At 50.4% G+C, this 24,217-nt stretch overlaps 3 protein-coding genes and 2 long non-coding RNA genes across 10 annotated transcripts in view; 2 read left to right on the top strand and 3 right to left on the bottom strand.

The window, feature by feature from the left end:
* Positions 1-4,669: 4,669 nt before the first annotated feature.
* HOXA1 (homeobox A1) lies at positions 4,670-7,337 on the bottom strand. 2 transcript variants are annotated; one of them, XM_045827103.1, is made up of 3 exons: positions 6,937-7,337; positions 6,639-6,733; positions 5,880-6,176 (listed from the first exon to the last, which is right to left on the bottom strand). In XM_045827103.1, exons 1-3 carry the CDS (start codon positions 7,291-7,293, stop codon positions 6,020-6,022), a joined length of 609 nt encoding a protein of 202 aa, XP_045683059.1. In that variant the 5' UTR covers positions 7,294-7,337; the 3' UTR covers positions 5,880-6,019. The 2 variants fall into 2 exon arrangements, with proteins under 2 accessions (XP_045683058.1, XP_045683059.1); XM_045827102.1 differs by having other exon boundaries at positions 4,670-6,176; positions 6,639-7,337.
* Positions 7,338-7,521: 184 nt separating this feature from the next.
* Positions 7,522-11,535, top strand: LOC123811133. Its single transcript, XR_006784356.1, has 2 exons — positions 7,522-7,769; positions 11,089-11,535. It is a non-coding gene; the product is annotated as an uncharacterized LOC123811133 (long non-coding RNA).
* An 84-nt stretch (positions 11,536-11,619) lies between these two features.
* On the bottom strand, positions 11,620-14,749 carry HOXA2 (homeobox A2). Its single transcript, XM_045827101.1, has 2 exons — positions 13,394-14,749; positions 11,620-12,752 (listed from the first exon to the last, which is right to left on the bottom strand). The coding sequence occupies exons 1-2, from the start codon at positions 13,770-13,772 to the stop codon at positions 12,013-12,015; spliced, it is 1,119 nt and encodes a 372-aa protein (XP_045683057.1). The 5' UTR covers positions 13,773-14,749; the 3' UTR covers positions 11,620-12,012.
* Positions 14,750-14,785: 36 nt separating this feature from the next.
* Positions 14,786-23,795, top strand: LOC123811134. Of its 2 annotated transcripts, XR_006784358.1 has the most exons (4): positions 14,790-15,327; positions 16,881-16,976; positions 17,337-19,147; positions 22,869-23,795. It is a non-coding gene; the product is annotated as an uncharacterized LOC123811134 (long non-coding RNA). The 2 variants fall into 2 exon arrangements; XR_006784357.1 differs by having other exon boundaries at positions 14,786-15,327; positions 16,881-19,147.
* Positions 18,237-24,217, bottom strand: part of HOXA3 (homeobox A3) — a 45,453-nt gene continuing 39,472 nt past the window's right edge. For all 4 annotated transcript variants that reach the window (XM_045827099.1, XM_045827098.1, XM_045827100.1 and 1 more), the window contains 2 exons: positions 21,397-22,039; positions 18,237-19,944 (listed from right to left, as the gene is read on the bottom strand). In XM_045827099.1, the coding sequence (XP_045683055.1) occupies positions 19,142-19,944; positions 21,397-21,919 (1,326 nt within the window). In that variant the 5' untranslated portion in view covers positions 21,920-22,039 and the 3' untranslated portion in view covers positions 18,237-19,141. The remainder of the gene's footprint in view (positions 19,945-21,396; positions 22,040-24,217) is intronic.

Here is a 24,217-nt window from a genome sequence, read left to right as displayed (position 1 = left end):
ATTTTAGTTGTGGCTAGAAATGTTGAAAAAAAGAGACATTCATCGTTTCATTTATTTCCAATACGCCCCAACATGCAGTCTTTCTGAAGTATTTTGCAGGACATAATGGGGGTTTGGGATTCCCCCCACCCCCAAAAAGGCCACATTGTTCATAGGCTAGATTGATTATTTTGTTCTCAGTTCCGCAATCGGAGGTCAACTATATTTAGTGACTGGTGTTATTTAAAATAAGGATCTAAAACTACAGGGATTCCAGTCCAGCTTTTCAAACACTGACAACCATAAATGTCCCTTTGGGCAACAGGTTCTGCTGAGATCAATAGAATCCCATGGAGGAAAGAAAATGAAGAAAGTGATGTTGCAAGGAAACTTTAATGATTTGGGCTGTTATTCGTGTGTGTGCATGTATGTGTGTAAGGTACATGAGTGGGCCGGAGGGAAAATGAAGAAATATGGACCAGGACAGCTCAGGAGGCTATGCTGTGCCACAAACCAAACAGAAAAAAACGAACAAAGATTTAGAGCCAAGACACCTCCTGGACTATTTCTTGCATCTGTAAGCCCTTTCCAGCTGATACCTCTTGACAATTTAATGGAGGTTGAATTTGGGTACAGGTAACTCCCTTTGTCTATATATAAAAACAGCATCAAATATATGTGTTGAAATTTACCTGCTCTCTGTCTTCATATTTTAAGAACACGTCTTTAACAGCAAGTAGCCCAACATTTTCTTGTTCAGACAATCTGGACAGAAACATTCAACTGTGAGTTTCAGAGATTCAGTAATCCTGCCCTGGCCAGGTAGCTCACTTAGTTGGAGCATCTTCCCAACAGCCAAGGTTGTGGGTTCCATTCCTTATCAGGGCACATGCAAGAACCAACCAATGAATGCATAAATAAGTGACACAACAAAGCAGTGTTTCTCTCTCCTCCTTTCTCTCTCTAAAATCAATTTTAAAATAAAAAAAAGATACAGTAATCCTAATGGCCTCAAAGTCAAGGACTTGGCTAGTAAACCAAAAGTGGGAAAACATAAACAACCTGCAACAAATTCCATGGAATAAATGAGAAAGTGCCAAGTCAAACCAGAAATTTAGAGTTGAGAAGAGCAGTGGCCTCAGGTTCTAAGCCACACTGATTTTTATTTAGAAAGTAAGAGTACTGATACTATGGTCTCTAAGTCAAATCCACTCCCCTCTGGATGCCTTGTCTTTCTGATTCATAAGATGAGAAGTTGGGTAATGGGTCCCTGTCAGTTCTGGATATCTAGGCACAAATAGTCCAACCCTAGAGCTTTCATACTCTTAGAACTCAGGCAGAAGAAGGGGGAGAGGAAGGGGAAGAGGGAGAAGAGAAGAAAAACTCAGGCAAAAGGTAGGCTTATCTACACCAGAGTGTCACCAAACTTAGCCAGCTAGTGAGTAGCTTATCTGATAGGGACATGTTAGCTTGTGTCCTTGTGTGTATTGAAAAGCCATAGCATGTCTTAGAGTTAGAGATGCATTTTATAGTTCCATTCAATATAAAGAAAGATGCTGTCAATGCACTGATTTCAGAATTTGAGAACAGAAGCTTTGTCTGTCATTCAAAATAGTAAATTAAGGACTCAGACTCCTAGAGCTTCTACTGCAAGAATGATTATTTTTCAGGAAGAAACACAAACAGCAGTGACCGTTTTCCTTTTTTTTCCCCACAGATGTGCTCAGCCATCAGAAAAGCTTAATAAATCCCTATTTAGTATGCATTTATGCAGTGATTACATGAACTTTGACCTCTGAAGAGCTGTAGCAATTAGCTTCAGCGTCCGGCATCTTCTTTCACCATTCCCCACTGGATTCCTTGGGTCTTCCTTTTTCATCTCAGTAATTCGTGTACCAGGAGAGCGCAAAATTTTAAAGTTGACTTTCCACCTGAGATATTTGCTTCTTCGCAAGTCAATTCCCTCTCCTCACCCCTCCCACTCCTGTCTAAACAGCCATCTCTAAACAGTCATCTCAGATGGATATTGGGGCTCTGATTGTCAATATTACTCAAACGCAAATGGATTTCAATTCAATCTTGCCCTGTACTTTCGCAAAGAAGATAAACTCTAATGGCCCAAAGAGCTTCATTTCATAGCTCATGGCATCAGAAAGAAATCGAATCTCTTCTGTCAGGCTAATTTAATGTTTTTTTTAAATATTCAATGTAATTTATTTGAAGTCAAATGAAACCTAGTGGATTGGCAGAAAGCTAAAAGGAGGAGGCAAAAGAAGGGCAGCTGGAAGCTCCTCTCTCTCTCCCCCCAAAAAAAGGAGCCAGGAAGGGAGATGAAAGTGTTTTAACTTTCTAGTAAACACTGTTTAGCAAAAGAATAATAGGAAAGTTGCCCTTTTTCCAAAGAAGGATGGAACTATAATTGTTGCCTTCAGCAGAGAGCTCAGATAAACCGCTGGGACTCATTCTAAAGTGACCCATCACTGCATTCATCTCTTCTTGAACTTTCGGTGAACCTGAGATTAAACAGGGGTGAGCAGCTAAGCAGTTTGTTGTTAGCAGCCTTTTCAACAACCCTTTCAGACTGAGTAAATATTGATCGGTTTGAATCTGATTGCCCCAGAGGAAAACACCAGGGCATCTGAATAGCCTCCAAAAGTAAACTTTCAAAGGTGAAGCCCAGAGCAGACCTCAGAGCTGGCAACACGATCTCAACACAGCCTAGTTTGGGAACTCCCAGAATTTCGGAGATACTTTGAGTGAATGTGAGCGGAGAGAGGGAAAAACACTTGAAAACTGAGATTTTATTTGGTGTCTATCCCAAGTCCCTAATTGAGACGCTTGTGCTTTTAAAATCTAACAATAAAACGTTATTTTCTGCTTTTCCTCTTTTGTCACTTCAGTCACCATTGCTGTCATTTTTCAAGGTGCTAACCGTGCTCCTCAGAGACCAAAACAGAAGAAGAGAGACCTTGAAATAGGCTGTGTTAAGCGCCTTTGATTTAATCGATTGGGACAACTACAAAGATACAAATGTTTTTCTTGTTGAAAGGTATATTAATGTTTCCTAAATGCATTGCTTATTAACTGATTTATTCCACGACCTAGAGAAGGCTTGGGATGTTTAGCCATAATTTATCGTTCTCTCTCTCTCTCTCTCTCTCTCTCTCTCTCTCTCTCTCTCAGCTACATTAAAACCAGCACCTTGAAGATTGGAATCTCCGGGATTCCAGCAGCTCAGGCCCTGCTTTTAGATATTGAGATTTCAGCAGTGGCATGCAAATGACACTTTAACACATTAAAGTATTTGGAATCCAGCCATCTGTTTTGCTGTGTGGTCTTACACTAATAAACAAAAGATACTGTATAAGGCCAAGCCGGGGAAATGAAAGAAAGAGTTGCCCCACTTTGAAGTTCTCCCCCATCCACTTCAGTCTTTCAGAAGCAAACTCAGAGCCTGGGAGCTGAGGGGAGGGCACCAGGCGCCCTTGATATGGCCGCAGCCACTGTGCCTGCAAAATCCAGGCTTTCCCCTTTGACAAGGAGGTACAAGAAATCTCATTGTGACTCTAGGAGGTCTGTGAATGTTAAGTTTTTGTAGGATTTCCTCCCACCAGAACACCAGCCCATCCTTTGCAAAACACCCTTTGGAGAGGAAGGAAGTTATACGTCTGTATTTGTTTGTGATGCTGTAAAATTCCTGTTCTAACCTTGGGGCTAAATGAAACCCTCTAAAAAATGTGAAAGTACAGGAAAAGTGGTCAGCAGTCTAGCAGGGCCCCTTGGAACTCTGATTCACCGGCTTCCTCTGTTGCAGAAACACATGCCTTGGTCAGAGGCAACTTGAATACTGAAAGACTTCAGAGCAGCTTCCACAAGTTCACCTGGAAAAACCTGTTGAGCCCAGAGAAGAAAATCAACACTGTATTCCAGGGTCATGTGGCATGGGATTGAGAACTGAAGACCCACTGCAGCCACGATGGTTACGAAATCAAAGCTAAATCGGATGTAAATGAGATGTGTAACCTGGAGACCATGGGGGTGTGCAGAGGATGGCAGGAAGGGATAGACACTGGAAGGAGGAATGGGAGGAGGGATGCAAGGGTTTACTGAAAACAGACCACACTCAATTCAAAGGATGGATAATATTGGAACACTGACCATCCAAAAAGAAGAAAGAAGGGTGGGGTGGAGTCCCGGTCTTCAAACAGCTTTATACTGGAGCTAATTAAACGTGAATCTCTTAGCTCTTGGTTCACTGATGTGAGGAAAGACTGACTGAAGAGTTTCGGCTTTTGAAGGGGGTTCTGTTTATATATACATCAACATTCAGTTGGAGGTGAAAAGGTTAGCACTTGACCCAGGAAGTCCCCATGTTTGTTTCAAAAATAGATCTCCTTCATAAATTTCTTCACCACAGTTTCCATCATGAACTTTCATTATAATAAAGGAACTGTTATTGTTTTAAAGGAAGTCAACCTATTTTAGACACTGATTAGGTGCAATTATACTCATAAGGGAAGCTTCAACTACCTAGTGGAGAGCACTTTTTTTTCCCCAGAAAAGTCCCACCTCTTTGAAAACGCACACTGCCCTTCCTCCTTTCCCCACATGAAATGACCCAACTTTGTAGGAACCAACAAACTGTCGCCAGGCCAAATACATGGATCTTTAAGCATATCTGAAACTTGAATATATTTATTACAGACATCTTAAGACCCGTAAACTCTGCTCTGGATCACAGCACTCCAGGATCCCAGAGCTGTTCATGATTGTACAGGAGGTGGGGGATATCATAGGCTCACAAAGGATAACTGATAGAACTCAGTGTGCTACTTCGGGAACATCAAAACATTGTGCGACATGCAAAAGACGATTCACGAATCACACAAAATATACATTCATTGTGCCATCCATCACATTAACAATTGAGCTGAAAATACATCACATTCAGCTAAGATAACTCTGGAAGGAAGAAGCTGGTCTGAATAATACCTTTAGGTTCCGAGTAATCCAGGACAAAGTTTAAACAGAGTGTGGCCAGAGAAACAAGAAAGGGGTGGGGATGGGAAGAGACAAGCACAGGAAGCAAGGTTTTCTGAACCTTGTGGTCTGCAGACCTTCTTAACTCACTAAAAGAACAAATTGAAGCTACCCTCCGAGGCATCCTATTCAGTTTAAATGAGGGTTTTGATTTTTTTTAACCTGTAATCATATAAAATTGTACCAGCTTTGAGAGTTTGCCCACCCTGTCTCAGTCACTAAATCCAAACATTTCTAGAAAATCTGTATAAAGATAAATCTCTCAGGACAAAGTATTTACAACCAGCAAACTCACACACGAAACTGAATTAAATTAAAGGCGAAATAAAGGTGTAAACACTTTCATAGTGCATCTCTTCTTCATGAGCTCCTGACCACTCTCCTTTCTCTCCACCCTACTTGGAGGGCAAAGTAGGGGAGAATTGCAAATTTACAGATAGATAAAAGATGTGAGGCTTCCCTTTGACATGTTTCTGCTGGCAGAGGAGACTATTTTCCAAAGGGCATCCGACAGGAACAGTAGGTTCTGCGGAAATCTCCTAAGAGTGGGGGTTGTCAGAAAATCAGCGCTGGCACCCAGTCTTCATTAAGGAGTTAACAGCTCTCCTTCCCACCCCACCCCAATCAAACATCTAGTCCAGAATTCTCTGGAAAGATGTCATCCTGCCCAGGAGCTCTCCAGATAGGATCAGAAAGACAGACATTGCAAAAGGAAAGGGAGATAAGCTAAGAATGTGCTTTGGGTAAGAAGTCCCAGCCTGAGGAGTAGCCTAGGCTGCGGAGCCCGGGGCTGAGCCGGCCTCAGTGGGAGGTAGTCAGCGTGTCTGAGGTAGAAGACCCCGGGGAAGGAACGCAGGGCGAGGAGCTGGACTTCTCTGAGGATTCTTCGGCCTTCTCCTCGCTTCCCGGTGGGGTGGCAGGAGAGATGGGCAAGAGGCCCTCCTTTTCTCGTTTCTTCTGTTTCATTCGACGGTTCTGGAACCAGATCTTCACCTGGGTCTCATTGAGCTGCAAGGACGCGGCGATCTCCACCCTGCGGGCGCGCGTCAGGTACTTGTTGAAGTGGAATTCCTTCTCCAGCTCCGTGAGCTGCTTGGTGGTGAAGTTGGTGCGCACCGCATTGGGCTGACCGACGTAGCCGTACTCTCCAACTTTTCCTGGGGCAGGGTGGGAAGCGAAGGGAGAAAAAGGTAAAATGTTAACAGTCGATATGAGATCCTCTACAGGTTCAGAACAATATTCAGATAAAGAGGAGATGAAGAATTTCTCAAACTGGGCTGGGAAAGGTGAGTGATGAGGTGCCAAGTGTTCATCTGAAGTCAGCAATTAGCGTGGTCTGTCCGGTGATTAATGGAGCCTAGAGATATTACTAGAATTCCCCGAAGTACACACACCTACCCACTTCCTACTTCCAGAATCTCTAAAACTCAGCCCCTTTGGAAGCGCAACAGTCCCAGACGCTCCTTTGCCCCAACACACCTGGGCAATCCCCCAACGCCCCATAACACCGGTGGAAGCGAGAACTTTTTAAAAATATAGATATTAATTTGCCTTAGAAACTAAGCATACCAACTCCTTCCAGAACCATCAGGGAGCACCCACGGAATGGCAAGACTGACCTGTTTTGGGGGGGTTTCTTTTGACTTTCATCCAGTCGAAGGTCTGCGCTGGAGAAGAAGTTTCTGATGTAGGGGAGCGACAGGCTTCTTGGTGGCTGGCGTGGAGAGGGGACAAGGAGTTATTATACGTGGCCAGGGCCAGGTTCTGATGCTCTTGTCCATATGAGTGGTGAATGTACTGAGGCGATCCCACCGCGCCCCCGGCATAACCCTGGTGGTGGTGGTGATGTTGGACCATGGGAGATGAGAGATTTCCAGAGTAAACAGCGGGAGCGCACGAGGGGTACCCACCACTTACTTCTGCTTCCTGATTTAACGCGTAAGGGCTGTAAGGCGCGCCGAAGTTCTGCGCGCCGTAGCTTGGACCACAACTCGAGTGGGAGTAGGATACCCCCAGGTTGCCAGGAGTCTGGTAGGTGGCCGGCTGGGAGTGGTGATGGTGGTGGTGGTGGTGGTGGTGGTGGGGCGAGCTGATCTGCACCCCCCTGCCTACTAGGAAGCGGTCGTCGCCGCCACAGCTGTTGGCACTGACCGCGCACGACTGGAAAGTTGTAATTCCATGGTCGGAGGGATAGGCTCGCGCAGAGCAGGTCCCCGAGTCGCCACCGCTGAGGATGGGGTATTCCAGGAAGGAGCTCATTCTTGCATTGTCCATCTGTCACTGAGTGACTGGGTCCTGAGAAGCCCTGGGTGACCGTGCCAACTTTCTCACTTCCTCCATGGGGCCGGAGAAGAAAAATGATATGAATGTACAGTGCGCAGGAGGGGGGGCGCGAGGGCGGAGGGCGCTACAGCAGGCACGTGACTGTGGCAGCCAATGGCGGAGCCTCCTGCGAAAGTTTGCTGGCTCCCGCAGTGATGGATCACCGTTTCAGTGGCATTTAAATCCCAGGCGCTCCTCAGTCTAGGTGATGCGCAGTCGCCCCCCCAGGCGGCCCAGGCGGCGGCAGCAGCTGCGGTGACTGCAAGGGCAGATTCGGAGCGCTGGGGCGAAGGGGAGCGCAGCCCGCCTTCTGAGCGCGCCGACTCCGCTCGCCCCCCTCCCTCCGGGAGGTGGGGGCTGGGAGGCATCTCCCCCACCCCCGTCTCCGCCCTCTTCCCCACCGCACAGGAAAGATGAACCGAGGAGAGGTGAGAAGGGAAGAGGGTTCCGCGCTCTTTTGGGTGGGGAATCCGTGGGCCAGAGCTCGGGTCGCGCCGGGCTGGAAGGGTAGGAACCCAGCCGGCGTCGCTGCCCAAGCTCCCCGGGAGCTTTCCCTGCAGTCCCTGCTGCGGTCCCTTGGGGCCGTGAGCGGCGCGGAGCGCGGTGGCGTAGAACGAGATTGGGCCTCCAGCTCTCCAGGCTCCAGTGGATAATAAAGCCCGCAGATGGCTGACTAAGAGGAACCCGGGTGGGCGTGGAGAAGAAGTGGGCAAGAAAAGAAACTTTCTTTCTCCACGGAGGTCTTGAAAGCCCCCTACCTCCACCCTTCCCCCCGCCCCCCCCGCACACACACACACACACACACACTGTTAGTATGGCAATGAGAAGCTCTTGTAATTCGATGCCTGATAGCCGGGTGAGCCCAGGGGGCTGAGCCTGCCGGAAAAGGCCGGGGCTGGCCGGGTTCATTGCCCTCCCTCTCTGCTCGCTCTCCGCCCCTTTCTCCTCCCCACTCAGCTTTGCTCTGGGAGTCTGACGAGAAGCGGAGCTGCTGGGCCGCTGGATTTTGAGGGGTAGGGGGCGGGGGAGAGAGATGACGCTGGAGGACGTGGCCAGCGTGGGGGCCGGGCCCTGCTCTGCAGGCCATCTGCCGGCTCCGCCGGACCCAGGAGCCTGTGCGGTCTGGCGGGGATCTCAAAGGGCGAGACCACAGCTCCCACGAAGTACGCTGTCTCCCCTCCCCCAGCCCCTGCAACGTTTCTGGTTTTCTTAGGGAAGAATGTCAAGAGTTGGTTGAACTTCCTTTTATACACACACACCCCCATTCTACTGCACATCTGAAGCGGGGGTGTGGGCTGGTAGGTGGGGGGCGGTGGCCGGTGGACAGATGGCTGATGGTGGAGGGAACGTTTTCTTCCCCAACAACACCTCCTCTTCTTTGTAACTGTGTAGTTCCTTGTGTGAACCTTCGAGTGTTTCCCTAGAGAGACACGTTCAAATCTGAGCGTCACCCCAGGCCAGGGGTCCTGTTCTCCATCACCTTCCTACCACCCTGATGCTGAGGGGCCATTAATTGCTATTTACTATTAGGTTTCTTGTCAACCTTTGGCTTGTAAAGAAAAAAGGCCAAGCAGAGGCCCAGGCCCAGAGTTGATGCATTCTTAGGTAAAAGAAATCCAGAGATCATCCAGGAAGCTTTGCAGCCAATGATGTATAGATTTTACACTGACCATGTTTACTCATCTGGATCCGACAGATGAAATTTATCTGAGGGTTGTATGTGGATTTGGGGATCACATGCCCCTGTAGTTTTCCCTTCCCAGTTGGAAGAAGGAAGTTTTGCTTAAGGCAAGCAAGCACATTTCAAGGGTGTTAGTGAACCTTTCAGATTTCTGTGTTCTGTTCTTCACATATAGGAGTTCCTCCAAAACCTGCCCCCCACCCAGGGAAAACTTGGCAGGAATTTGTTTATGGACTCCCTTCAGTAGCAAAAAGCCAGTTTCCCTAAACATTTTCTTTTGAAAAGGTATTTTATATGACCTTTGACCTATCCCCCATCACGTTTAAGAGGGAACACAGGCAGGAAAAGTCGTTCCTGCCCCGCTTCAGCACCTGGGGAACTTCATCCTGGAGAAGGGAACAGGCGTGGTGGCCCTCCTGGAGGCGGCTTCCATGGGAGCGCCCAGGCCTCCAGCACTGGGGAGAGACGGGGCTCCTGTAGGGGAGGAGGCGGGACGTGAGGGAGTCAGTGCTGACCGTGCGGACGATCTGCCCTCCGAACCTAAGCTCGTCGGTACGTTCTCCCTCTTGGCCTCATTCCTGGCCCTTTCCTGCCCTCCCAGGCGCTGGTTTACGTGACCCCCTTGGCCACAACTGCTCTCCTTCTTCTGATACTTCGCCTCTGCGCTCCTCTCGTACTCTCTTCCTCCCCGCACAGCTCTTTTCAGGGCCAGGAGGGGTGGGTGCACTTCTTGGAATCATAGGCTTGCTTGCACCCGGGCTCAGCGACCCACTCTGCCGCCGCGCACTGCTCTCCGCGGGCCGGCCTCTGGCAGCCGCGCGGGCTCCGCCCCGGCTGGCCGCCCTGAGCGCGGATCTCCCAGCGCGGTGCACAAAGACGGCCTCCCTGGCCTCGGGCCCGCAGGCTTCCGTAGCTCGGGTCCTTCCCCACCCCCACGAAGTCCTGGGGCTCATTCTACCTTGCTGCAGACCCTCCGTCCTGCCGGCAAGTAGGCCAGCGCCCCACGGCTCGAGCTCAAGTACCTTTAAAGCCCGGGGAGAGTGTGTGCAAGGGGAGTTTGGTCACTATTTAAATGATCGTCTGCGAGCAGCTTGCACGGCTCCGAGCGCCTCTTTCAGGGCTTTTCGACTGGAAAGGGAAGGAGCGAGCAGCAGACCAAACGCCGCCGAGGCCGCGAGCTGTTCCTGGCATCCGCGGCTCAGCCAAGCTGTTGTTTTAAAAGAGCAATAAAAATGAATTATGACTAAACGCCTTCTAACTTAATGCTTTCGGACGGGGATCCCCGGCAAATACGTAAGAGGATTTTTATTTGTGCATGTGTTCCTGCAATTGATCTCTTTGATGACATTCTCATTCATAGAAAGCGTTTGATTTATGAGCGTAGGACGAATCGCAAACAGCAGCGGCTCAGCCCCGGCCTTTGCCCGGCCGCCCTGATCCGCGCTGAGCCCGGGGCAGGAGACCAGCCCAGGGTCCTCACGCGCCTCCGCCGCTACCGGGGTTTAGGGGGCAAAGGTGTGGGGGAAGGAAGAGAGCAAAACCTTGGAGAAAGATCCCGGTTTCGGTATAACTTCCAAGCCTGTGCTATTAAGAGCAGGGTTCTTAAATCAACCCGCCCCCAACACATGTTGCTTACACGCTGCGTTTTCTCACGGTAAGTAGCCACCAGAACAGAGCTCAGGAAGGGAAAAGTAAGCATGGGGAGACATAAGAAGGGGGCAAGAACCAGAACAACCCAGTAACACACCCTAGATCACATTTTATTGACATTTCATTTAAAGTGCTTTGTCGCTTTCTTTTTCTAGAAACTGGTTAATTTATAACTTAGGGTGCAGAAACACTTCATTTTAAATCTCAGCTTGCTAACCTGGCTTCAAAGTTTTAATGCTCCATTATTTGCCATGTAAACAGATTTAAGAATGAAATATTGATTTTTCTGACGGGGGGGGGGCAGGGAAGAATCCTAGAATGACTGAACCAGAGGATTGGAAAGATTTCTTTCTGAAGTGTATTTTCCAGCCAGTGACCATCGTTTTCTTTTCTTTTTATTTTTCTCTGTCTTTTAGGTTTATTTGCCTGGACCCATCAGCAGCTGGGAGTCTCTAATCAACAACACTGAAAATGTTCGGGATTTGTGGGGGAGGAGTTGGAATGTAGATGTTTGAAACAAATGTGTATAAATAAATGAATTGTTTGTAACTTAGTTATTGACCTGGAGACTGGCAGCTTGTTAAAGAAACTCCGTGTTTCTGGAGCCGGGTGTTTCTGTAGGCACTTTATTTCTCCACTTTCAGAAGGTTGGGCTTGGCCCAACACAGGCTGACCCATCCTCTTTCTCTTACCATTTCAAACCCATAGCTTGAACCTCTACCCTGAAAAACCAAATTCATTCCCTTAAAAAAAAAAGATCACTTCTCAGACACCCTAACCTTTTTCTGGCTTTCCTTTTTGTTGCTGCCTATTGAAGAGTTGGATCGTACCCCCTTAATAAATATATTAAAATTGAAAAAGAAGATGAATTGTGACCAGAATTTTATTTACCAAGTTAGACTAAAAGAAGAAAAAGAAACCGTTAGGAGCTTGGAGAAAGAGGGGGAGAAAAAATAAGAAAGCTACTTATAGCAAAGGAGAATTTATTCTACCAAAAATACGCATGACAATGCATCCTAATGTAATACAAAAATAAAAAGAAAGTGAAGATACAATTATATGATCACTTTCTTGCAGGCCTCATATATTGCTTTCAGTAAATCACATAGAGGGTTGTTGGATTAGATTTAAAACAACTGAAACTCCAAAATAATCTGTAAAAGACGCCTCTGAAAGTGGGTCAGGGGAATCACTAAACAGAAAATCTCCAACATTTAGAGGAGGGAGAGGGTAGGGCAAGAAAAAAATAAAATAAAAATCAACTCTCAGAATAAAAGAAGGCCAAACCACCTGGTCAAAGGGGTTTTGTTTTGTGATGCTTTGTTTTTGCTTTAATGTTTTTAGTAATTCAGATGCTGCAAGTCGATTGTGGTGAGTGTGTCTGTAAAAAAGTCAAAGCTGTCAGCTGAAATATCTACAGGGCTGTCCAGGGAGCCTGGCAAACTGGGGGAGACCGCGTCTGAGAGCTGCAGGCAGGAATCTGTGGAAAAGACGTTAAAGTCCTGCAAGGAGGGGACCTCCAGGGCCTCGGGACTGTCATTGTTTAGGCCAGAGCCACAGTTCTGGCCCATTGTTGACAAGCAGTTAGGAACAGTGGGTGACTGGTGCTGAAAATGTTTCAGATTTTTCTCATTGCTGGTTAAAGGCGACACTGGGAAACTTTGGGAGTCGCCATTGTGTCCATTGGGCGCCTGCTGCTGAGAGAGGGCATTCTGCTGAAAAGTGTAACCTTCCCTCTCCAGAAGGGCCCCAGAGACGCTGAGGGCTTGCTCGAAGAGGGACTTCTCTTCCTCGTCCTCCTCCACTTTCTCGGAGTCTTCCAGGCTTTTAAATTTCCCTTCGCTGTTTTGGTTCTCCTTGCACTGGGTCTGCCTCTTGTGCTTCATCCTCCGGTTCTGAAACCACACTTTCACTTGTCTCTCAGTCAAATCCAGCAGCGCCGCTATTTCCACCCTCCGGGGTCTGCAAAGGTACTTGTTGAAATGGAATTCTTTCTCCAGCTCTAAAAGCTGCGTGTTGGTGTAAGCAGTCCTCAGGCGCCGCGAGCCCCCTCCGCTGCCATCCGCGATTTCCAGGGATTCTGCGGAAAGGGAAACCAAGAAGAGACACACTCACAGTTGGAGGTGGAGGGGTCCGGAGAGGGGTGATGGCACCAGAGAATAAATGCAGCAGAAAAGAGCAACGGCGACAAGATGGCCGCCCCTGGATGCGGGAGGGCTATTGTGCCGCCCTTCCTGGGCGCCCAGCCCGGGGAGACCCCATCTCGTCCACCTCCGTCCGACTCCTGCCTGCAGCTCCCCCCAACCTCTGCATCCGGGAGCAAACTTTATATTACCCACACCACAATTTATAATTAATGCATCAGCTGCTTAGCTGAGCAAGAGCGATCTATCACTCTTCATTACTGTCAAAAAGCCAAACTCTAGGACAACGAGACAAGAGGAGGTCAGTTCCAACTCAAATAAATCATCCCACATTACACAAGTTAGGGAAAGTTCCTCCCCCCCTTCTTAAAAATATATGTCTCATTGTGGAGCGTAGGATGCCTTTTCTCTCCATCAAACCCACTCCTGAGCCCACAGGGGAAGGGAAGGCAGCCAAGCATCTCTCCCTCTCCGCCTTCTCTCCCAGCCCACGCTCCCCTCCCCCCCAGAACCGCTCTCGGGGCAGCCCCGAAGGGGCCCGGGGTCCCGGGACCTGGGGCCACGTCTTCGGACTGACCTTTGTGGCCGAGGCAGGCAGGGCCAGTGGTGGTGGCGGCCGAGGCGGGCGGCAGCGCGGTTTTCTTGGCCGCCTTCTTCTCCTTCATCCAGGGGTACTCGGGCGGCTGCAGGGCGCCGGCGGGCCCTGGGCTGCCGCGGCTGCCCGCGGGGCTCGGCTTGGGGCGGCCGCCAGCGCCGTGGCGAGGGTGACTGCCCGGGTTCAGGCTGGGAATGGTCTGCTCAAAAGGAGGAGGAATCAGTGTCGAGTGTGAAAGCGTCGAGGTCTTGATTGATGAACTTTGAAATGTATCAGCGACAGGGGGAAAAGATGTCAGGCACTCAGCGAGCGACGGCTGGCTATTGATAAAACCAATCTCTCGCTCAAATTCGTAATTCATGGCCTTCTCCTTGGAGCCCCCTCGGAGAAAAAGTTCCCTCTTCTGGAGGGGCTTTGGGGGGGCGAGGCCCAGGAAAAAGGCGAGTGCGGAGGGAAAAAAAAATCTATCATAGAAGATCGCTGCTGGGGTGTTTTTTTTCTAATTCACTGATTACAGCCGTATGGGGACCGCGCTACTATTAAACTATTGAATTCATGGAGACAAGGTTGAAATTGGACCGAATTGGCTGTCACATGATTGCTTCTGCCCAATGACAATTTGGGCTTTAATCAAAAGAAGCCACTGTCTGTTTGATTGATCCAAAAAAGTCGGGAAGGAACGCCTCATTGGGGGCCAGCGAGGCTTTATTTACACTTTTTTCTGGGCAAAAATACATAGATGTGGGTGTGGGTGGGGATGCCCGGCGGTGCGTGGGGGCGAGGGTGCCTGCCTGCCTTCCCGCCCGCGAGGACCTGGTGTGTGCGCTCGGCAGTGCGCGTGAGAGCGCGAGCGTGAGCCCCGCCGCCGGTCCCGCCGGAGGCTGCCCTCCGCCTCCCCCGCGCGCTCCGCGCATTGTTTGGGACTGTCGGGAAGACGCCTCGCACCTCACAAATCATTTAAGCACCTCAGTCTGACGCCTGCAGTCATTAACAAAGTAATCCATTAATCTTCAAAGTTTTGACACCCGAGGGCCCCCCATCCCAGCCACATAAGTTCCACTAAGGCAGGACGACGGAACAGAAGGAGAGGAGAGATATGAGAGAGAGAGGGGGAGAGAAAGAGAGAGAGAGAGAGAGATTCTTGGATCCCCCCCCCCTTTTTTTTTATTTTTCTCCTCCGCCTTTCCCAAAATCATTTCCTGGATCTCAGAACGGATCTCCTCTCTGTCTCTGTCTTCCTTCTGTCTGTCTTTCCCTCTTTCTCTCCCTCCTCTCTCCTCTCCCCCTCCCTCTCCTCTGTCCACTTCGCCTTCCCTCCCCACATCCGCAGGCCCTCCTCGCACCCCTCCCAGTGCCCAGCTCCCAGTCCGCTCCCCCAGCCCCGACCCGGGCCCATTGTCAGCCGGCTTTTCCACCGCAGCTTTGGCGTCTGGCTCCAGAAGGAAGCGGAAAACGGGAGGCTGCTCTGGAAGCCTCCTCCCCATCTTCCTGCGCCGTCAACTTTTCAGGAGTGGCTGGAGAGAGAGATAGATGCATGTGCCCAGCAAGACAACAAACCCAGGTCCATGTGTTCAAATCCTTGTAGCCAGGGCGGCGGCCAGCCAAAGAAATGCCGCCCCCCGGAGCAGGCGTGTGCGGCTCCTGGCATTCTGGGTTTCATACCCGTGGGGCTCGGGTGCGGTGAGTATTTCCGTTTTCCAGGAAGTCTGTTGGAAGTTAGCAGCAGGGAGGGAGAAGGCGCCTGGTTCTCTCTTTTCCTCTTCTCCCCTTCTCCTTGTCGCTCTGACTAGGGGCTTGCTGGTTCAGATGCAGTGAGGACTCCCCGGCTGCCCCCATTGTCTCCCGCACCTTCCTGCTCCTTGGCCACCAGGGATGTTTGCACTCAGGAGGTTCTGTTGTGGGAAACAGCACCGCAGGTGAGACAAGGCGACCCAAGGAGGAATTATGATGTTTCTCTTTCTCTGTTCTCTGCCTCTCTCTCTTCTCCAATTCTGAGACTTGAGACTGAGCACATCTTGGACTGTGCTGGAGGGTTCAAAAGATAACACCTTTAGATACCCAAAAATAACTTTTTGAAAAATCCACCACCAAGCTAGAAGTAAGGGAGGAGGCTGGAGGCTGAGAGAGAAATCTGAAGGTATCTCTTTCCCCCCAAAACCCTGAGGATGATAATTCCCGCTTGCTTCCTTTGAAATGGACCAAGTGATCAGACTCCCCCAGACCGGCAGGCATCGGTGGCAGGAAAATAAATCATTCTGATGGCTAGGGAGAGAGAGGTTGGCGGGAGAAAGCCCTATGCAGAAAGCAAGCAAGGCCGTGCAAGGCGCAAGGACAGGACTCCATCTCTGAAGCCGGCATCAAAGGGGGCTTGGGTTGGAAATTAAATATAAAGTGCCCTCCATCGCTGACTAGCTCGGAGCATTGCCTTACAGATAGAGATGCTATTTTGGAAAATGTGAGGTTTTTCAGTTTTCTTGCTTTTATTCCAAACAAAGCTCTGAAGGAAGTCTGGGCGCGATCAATCTTGCTCACCAAAAGCCTTGACAGCTTCTAGCCCTTGAGAACACATTTCAGCTTCGAGCTCTTTCCAAGATCAAATGTGGCCGAGCAAAGAGGAGAGCAGGAAACGCAAGTAAACAAGGAAAACTAGTCTTTTTAAAGATATTTTTTTGGCAGCAGAGAGACGTATAAGGCCGCTTTTAGGAAAGGTGCTTTGCAGACTCTGGGATGGCAGCTTTTGGCATTTGCTTTTACCAGAAAATATTGAGGGGTTGGGGGGGGCTACAGAGAGGGCGCAGCACTGCCCTCGCATCACCAAGGCTTTGTCAGGGGCTGCGTGGGTGAGAGCTTTCTGCTGCCTCAGCGGCCTTAATTCAAATACCATCTGGAAGAAAACCCTTTTCTTTCACCATTCAACACTGGAATCTTCCCCAAGTCTATTACTTTAACTCAGGGGCTATTTTAATAAGGATTTCTTTTTAATATCTAGGAAGCTGGGGGGCGAGATGGATGTTTTTGCTTTGGAAGCCAAAATGAATGTCTTGACTGGCAAGATGGGGAAAATCATATTGGAATCTCATTTTAAAACTCTGCCCTGGGGTGGGGGGTGGGGGAAGAGGAAGCCTCCAAGCCAGTCCTCCCTCCACTAAATAGTAGATTTGAGAAGTAAGTTCCGGTCGTGGAATCTCTGAAAGATATTCCTCTCTGAGTGGATCTCCCCTCCCCCCCGCACTCTTCCTTATTTTCCTAGGTAATTTCAATCTTCTGCACTTCTTTAAAATTATTACTTAAAAGAAGACTCTCGAATCTGTTGTTCAGCCTGCTTAATGTAGAGGTGAACGCCCAGAAGGGCGGAAGCTCCAGTCCTTACAAAGACTAATTGTCCAGCCTCTGTACTTTTGAGATGCGCCCCATTTCAGCAGGGAGGCTGAGTGTGTGCCACATTCAACCAAGTCCACTTCTTCCACAGCCCCAAGTCTTCAGCTGTATAGACGGAGCCCAGGACAGATGTGGGGGAAGCACCTCTGGCTGGGAGAGAAGCACCCAGATCTTTACAACTGCCTAGGTTTGCATCCTTCGATCCCTTTTCTTCTTCTTAAAACGTGTGGAGGTTTCCTAAAAGCAGCCCCTGCAGGTACCCAGAAGTGGCTCCAGTGCCTGTTTCTAAAGATCATCTGAGGGAGCTTCTTAGCAGGGAAGATAGAGTCCGTGAAGATGGGTATTTTGGATTTGCAAAACAAAATGGCGACATTTTCCACCTCTGCCCCTGACACAGAATTCAAGGGGAAAGGGGGTTTATTGGTCACAGCAGAGGTTCCTGGTCCCGGATGCAGGTAGCTCCTCACTTCCAGCTTTGAAGGAGGATGCTGATGGGGATGCAGCCCGGAGGTCTGCGCTTTCTGAATCTGGTTCCTTCTCTGAGCAGGTCTGTCCTCTGGAGATGAAAAGAGTCCCCTTCCCCGAGCCTGCCTTTGCCTCTGCCTGCCAGCCAGCCAGTCGGCCGCCCAGGAGCAGAAATGTAATATTTAGCTCCTGTAGCATCAAATGAAACAAGTACTTGCAAAATTGCATTTTTATTAAAAAGATATTAATCTCCTTTCTCTCTCCCCCTCCCCCTGGGGCCATAAAAAGAACCCGGGGAGTGCAGAAGGAGAGGAAATAAATCCAGAGAAAGCCAAATCCTAAATTCCGACAGGAAGCCGGTGCTGGGACTGCAGCAGTCGGAGGCAGGGCTCGGCCTTCCTCGCGCTGGAGCCCTGGGTGAGCCTCAGTCTCCTTCCAGCCGCCTCGCTCCTAGTGGCAATTTTAGAAGGGATTCTTGCCTCCCGGTTTGATAAAGGACCAGGCGGCATCCGCGGAGAGTCGGGTTGCTCCTGGAAAGTGTTCGGCATCCTCCGCGGGGCTGGCGGTTCCCCAGGTTAAGATGTGGGCCAGAAGGCTTTGACCGGAGGAAGATCGAGGACACGGAGACAGCCCGCTTACTCCCCGGTGGGGCCGCCCGGCACCTGTGCGCCCCCCGCCGCGCCTGGGCCGGCTGCCTTTGTTTCTCCTGCCGTCAGCTCTCCGCTCGCAGCCCCCGTGCCCGCCGCCGGCCTCCGTGGCAGCTGGGAACCAGGCAGCCCAGCGGGCTGGCCGCTCGGCGTCTCCAGAGCTGCAGCCGCCGGGAGCTCCGGCTGCCTTCCAGAGAATTCGCCGTTCTCCGGGTCCAGCCTCCCCGCCAGGCCCCAGCCGGAGCTGCGGCGCGGCTGCGGCCTGCTCCGCCAGTTCGCCTCCATTCCACGCAGACCCCCATCTTCGGTCAAAGAACCCCTTCCGAACGCGGATATTATTCAGAATAAAAACTTTATTTTTTTTTTGTTTTGTTTCTCAGAGTGTGAGCAGCAAGGAATGTAGAACTCTCAAAACAAATGTAGCAGTTTTCGCGTTTACAGATTGTTTTCTTCAGTTTCGCCGGATGTTACAAATTAAATCACCGCTTTTCGAAAGCTGGATCCTCTCTGGTATTATTGCATCGTTACCGTTTTTTATAAAGGAATTACATTTCCCTTTCAAATAAAAAATTTCCTACGTACGCCAATACACCATTGAACAAAAGGCCCAAGAAACCTTCTGAACAATCAGGGTACAGAATTTCTTTAATATAAATACGAACGGATGGGGATAAATAATATTTAAAACTTAGATTATTCAATGCTTGCAAAAAAAATATAAATAAATCTGACTGTTCACCAGCATACACACACGGAAAGACGTACACGTAGTTAACCTTGCACAGGGGGTCCCTGTCTCAAAGCGCCTTTGATTTTTTTTTCTCGCTCTTTACAAGAAGTGCAATTAAAAAACTAAAATTAAAAAAAAAAAGTAATCGCGTCCCCTCGGGAGCCATAATGTACGAACAAATTCACATTGAAGAACTCGGCTAGAAAATTTGTTCATATACCCTGTTTCTGATCAAAGAGTAGAGAAGGTAAAGGGTGCAGGGCCAGCGGCCGACGAGGGGCGGGAAGAGATAAATATCGCTACTGATACTGACAGCCATTCCAGCAACCAAGATTGCTACGTCACAAAAACTATAAAAACGCGTTACCAAAGAAAACAAAACGGGGCGAGGGGAGGGAGCAGAGGAGAGAGAGAGAAAAGGGAGGGGCCGGGAGAACCTTAAAACAAAAAAAGCAAAGGAAGAGGAGAGGGGAGGGGGGACTCTCCTGGCGCGCAGCCCCGAGCCCACCATCACAGGTGGGTGAGCTTGGGGGCTTCCTGAATTCTTCCCTGAGAAGGATGGTGGGCGGTAAGGTCCGTGTAAGTGGGGTGCGGCTCCCCCGGCCCGGGCCCGTGATGGTGGCCGCTGCCCAGCGGCCCGGCACCCCCGTAGTCCATGGCGGCCGAGGCGGCGTGAGGGAGGTGAGTTAGGCCATAGAGGGCCGGCCCAGAGTTGCTCAAGGGCTCCACATAGCTGCCCCCTACGAAGACGGGGCTTCCCTGTAAGTGTGGGGTCCCATAGCTGCCGTTGCCCTGCAGGCCATGCGCGTGCGGGTCATAGTCGGGTGTGCCCCCTGGCCCTGCCCCCGCGGCTGTGTAGCGCTTCTGTGGGGGCGGCGGCGCGCAGCTGGGCAGGGGTGCAGGATAGGAGGCAGGGGGCAGCCCGTAGGCGCCCTGGGGGGGCTTGGAGAAAGGCGGGGGCGACTGGGGCTCGTAGGGAACACTGTTGACCAGCGAATGCATAGAGTTCAGATAGCCGCCTGCGCCCGGGGGCACAGGGCTGCGACTTGGGGACTGGCCCCCTGATGACGTCAGCATGCCCTTGCCCTTCTGATCCTTCTTGTATTTCATGCGGCGGTTCTGGAACCAGATCTTGATCTGGCGCTCGGTGAGATTCAGCAGGTTGGCCATCTCCACCCGGCGTGGCCGGCACAGGTAGCGGTTGAAGTGGAATTCCTTCTCCAGCTCGACCAGCTGCGCGCTCGTGTAGGCCGTGCGCGCCCGCTTGGAGGACGCCTGCCCAGGCGGACTCTTGTCGCCCGCACAGCTCTCTCCTGCCAGGACAGAAGAGTAGAGGAAGAGTGGCGTCAGGGGCAGCTCTGCAACCCCGCCCAGTCCGACCTAACCAGGCTCCTCCTGGCTCCACACCCTAAAGAGCCCACCATTTGTCAGGGCTCAGAAAGGGCTCAGAGGAAGAACTAGGTGCTGTCCTCCGTCCTGGACAGTGCTGGGAGCTGGGTAGCTAGCCCCTCATTCAGTCAAATTGTAAATCATAGCCTTCTCCAATGGGCGGGGGGGGGGTGTAAAGGACTAGAAAGCAGAATCTCCAGTTTGGCTTCCTGGTCTGTATTTCCTTCCTGGAGCTACTCACTTTCTGACTCCTTTAGTGATCTGCAGGCCTGCCAGACTCAAGCTCTCTATGGGAGAGGAAGGTGGTCTCACCACCTTCCTTCCCTTCACAAATGAAATGTGGGCCACCTAATAATATATGTGCAATAAACCTTCCCCTCATTCACTGTCTGTCTGAAGGATTGGACAGTTGCCTTGACTGGCCACTTATTTAATCTCCTCAGTGGAGATGGGTAGAGTAGAAGCCCCAATGTGGAAGCTTTTTCTGCCCAAAGAAAGAGGTCTCATTAACAGTATCCATTTCTGGTGGGAAGGCCCAGGACCCTAATGCTGGGTCCTATTAATTAGGGTACTCCATGTCACAGAGCAGCCTGCCCCAGCTTTGCTTACTAATCTTGTGACCTCCTGTCTTCCCTGGCCTCCCAATCCTGGGTCAGGAAGGTCCTAGATTCTCAGAACAGCACTGGCAACTGGAAAAGGCAGGGGCAATAGTAATCAAGAATACTGGGAAGCCGCAAGACCCAGGGCCTATCATCCACTGGAGTCGGGTTCCAGGAAGCCCATGTGGTTCCCATTAGGATGACAAGTCTGAATCCCCTCCCCCAGGAGATCCCTGGCTGCCTTCATTGTGCTAAGTCTGAGTAGGGCCTTCCCAGTGGTAAGGCAGCCAGCCACTCCATCTGCTGGAGCAAACATTTAAAATAGGCTCTGATAATAAGCAAAGTATTGATTCTGAATTGGAGGGTGATTAGGCCTGCTTTTATTCCGCCACATTTCAGTGTGGAGTGGGTGTCACTGTTTCATTAAAAAACGAGTTGTGGTGCTAAAAAGAGAGTGGAGCTCGAGTTTGTTCTGCACAAAGGTCCTCACTGCAAAAGGGGAACACGAGGAGATTCCTAACTCACTAGGCCCCACTTGCTCTTGGAGAAGTCCAGAGAGGCTTCCATTAGGTCTCTCTCTGGGGCTTCCTGAGCACACAGAGTCCTGCCTCCTCCCTAGTTGCAAAGACTCTGGAAACCTGTGTAGGGTGGAAAGAGAAGGGACAGTGAATCCTTGGAAATATTCTGGCGCTCCAGGCCGCGCTGCCTGTGCCTGGAGGCGGCCTGGGGGACCAGGAACCAGGCCAGAGGATCCTCCTCCGGAAGGCACCTCTTTACCTGAGCTGGAGCCGCTGGTTTTCTGCTTTGTGTTCTGGCGAGACTCCTTCATCCAGGGGAAGATTTGTTTGGCCACCGTGGGTGAGTTGAGTAGGGGGCTCTTGGCCGCGCTGGCAGGGGTGGGGTTGCTGCTGGCATTCTGAGGGGGGGAGACTGAAGACGGGGGCGGGGGCACGGCAGGAGCTGGAGCAGGGGTCTGTGGTGGTGGTTGAGGCTGTTGAGGGGCAGGGGGCGCGGCCTGGGGCGGCGGTGGGGCCAGGGGCGGCTCGCCCAGGCCTGGGGGCTGGCTGGGCGGGCCGCTCAGGGTGTGCAGACAGGCGCTCAGCTCGTGCGCCTTAGGGTGGCCCCCGGCGCTGGCAGGTGACTGGAGCGAGCAGGCGGGCCGGTGGTACTCGCCCTCGGCGCCCAGGGCCGCAGACGCCGAGTACGGCTGCTGGCTGGCATTATAGGCGAACCCGTTGGCTGCCTGGTAGGGGTAGCCACCGTAGATCGCCGAGCTGTCGTAGTAGGTCGCTTTTTGCATCGCGTTGTTTCACGCTCTGGATCGCACACTCTGACAGGGGCTTGACACCCGCGAGGGCGCACATTGGCACGCCCCCGCAGTCACGTGACGCTCCGCCGCCAATGGCCGCCCGGCGCAGACCTGGGGGGCGAGAATCGCCGCGCGGTGAGGGCTCCGCGCAAATCCATCTTACTCTCAATAGCTAAGTGACATGAAAGCCATAAAAGAAAAAGTGGTCAGCAATATTTAGCAGCACGACTTGGCCCCGGGCGCAGAGAGCCGCGCTATAAAAAGCCGCTGGAATTTACTGGCGGCTACAAATATTTGCTTAACTTGCGTCTGGAGTTGGGGGGTTTTCCGGGGAGAGAGGAGACGAGCGAGTGAGGGTTGGGAGCCTGGCCTCGGGAGCTGGAGCCCCAAGGAAGAAAGGCCTGGTGGGCTAGAAAGGGGCAGGGCTGGGATCCTTCTTTTCCAGGGAAGAAGAAATTCGGGGTGTCCCTTCCTCTCTGCTCCTTGGCTTCATCCAGCAAGCCCCGCGACTCCTTCCCTGCGGAAATTGTGGGGAAGGAGCAGGGAGGCAAAGGGGAGCTTGGCTCCCCGATTTGTTTTTCCCTCCTCTCCTTGCTCTAGGACTTACATTTGCCAAAAGAGCCCTGACCTGGGGCGGGGGGGTGACGTCCTATCCAGCCCCTTCTTGGACGTTCCAGAACCAGAGAGGTATGCACGAAAAAAAATTCAGGCAACTGCCCTACTGGACCCTACTGGACGGCAGAAGCTGAGATGGTTAGGCAGTCTACCCTTGTGCAGGGACGGGACTCACCTCCCAATGAGCCCCTTGGGGCTAAGAGGGGAGAGAGAAAACTTTAGATGGAACACCCTTTGCGGGGAGGGACCACCACCAACACCCACTCCAGCAAGTCAGACTCCAACCTGGACAGCTTTTTACTCCTCTCCTTTTCCTGTTTCTCAGGCATGTCCCAGCAAGCCACTCCTACCTCTCCTCCTCTGTGACAGAAGGTCCCCAGACCCTCCTGCCTTGGACTTTCTGAGGTGCTGTTATTCAGAGCAACTATCAAATTCTACCTGTTAAAACATGATGGATTAGAGAAAAAAACAACCCACCAGGAACCTGAAAAACCAGCGTTCATCTCCATGACCACGGCGTGAACTCTCCTTCCAACTTAACGATAATAGGTTCTGTCTTAGAAACTGCTATGTAATTTGATGTATGGGGGTCATTTGGCTCCGGACAAGGGATGGAAGCACAAGCCATAAAATCCTGCCAGAGTTCCCTGATCTTTGTGTGCTGCTGCTGCTGCTGCTGCTGTTGATATTTGTTACTTGGCCTATTTACCTGCTTCAGAAACACCAAGTAAAGGGCAACCCTAGAAGTCTAAAAAGCAATCAAAAGCCTTCTCAACTATTTTTTATTTAGAAAGCACTTTGCAGAAATAAAATCTGTTTCTTTTTTTTTTTTCAACCTTTGCATGGTCAACCACTGGTTCTGCTCAGAAAAGTTCCACGTGAGTTCATATATTCACACTCACACTCTGACACAGTCACAATGTTTCTCTCTGACCACTTAAGGAAACTGCAGTGACAAATATGTGAAGAAAATGGTTTACACGTCACACCCCAACTGTGTGGATTCGAGTCCTGGAGTTATTCAAGTTTTCCAGGAATAGCAGGCACTTTGTTAACTAGAAAAAAATAATGTAATAAGCTTGTACCAACAGATGATTACACTGTAATTTTGTCTTTAATAATGTACTCCTTTGGATTTCATTATTAAACCAACGATCTGACCAACATCTGCAAAATAGGCACAATTAATTTTCCAGGACCTCAATTAAAAAATTACAGCATGCGATACCCAGAGTGATTGTGTGTGATCCGGAGCCCCATGGTATTGTTTCTCTTTCGGAAATAGATGGAAAGTTACAGATACCATTACCAAAAATAAATACATGGTCAAATAAAACTTAAAACTGCATAGCACTTTAATGTCTGTTTCCCGTTCTTTCCCTGAAAACAGTTCCTATTGCATTTGGCAGTGTTAATGTCTGCCATTATAAATTTGTAAGATACTAGGCCTGTGTAAAATAAAATGCCAGGTTAAGAAAACTACTCCAGACCCTCGAACAGCAAGATATTAGATAAAACAAAATTAAGTTATTTTTGAACGTGCACTCTTTCAAGCGACTTGCTAATCCATTACCACAAGCTACATCACCTGCCTTTCACCCACGTCTTCTCATCAAGTTGTGCATTGTCTTGTAAAATAACAAAAATACCTTCAAAAATCAAAGAGCAAACGAC

This window comes from Phyllostomus hastatus, unplaced genomic scaffold (genome assembly GCF_019186645.2).
Source record: "Phyllostomus hastatus isolate PE091 unplaced genomic scaffold, TTU_PhHast_1.1 phas_scaffold_78, whole genome shotgun sequence".
NCBI lineage: Eukaryota > Metazoa > Chordata > Mammalia > Chiroptera > Phyllostomidae > Phyllostomus > Phyllostomus hastatus.
The sequence above is the reverse complement of the archived record's forward strand: the minus strand, read 5'-3'. Positions and strand labels throughout refer to the sequence as shown.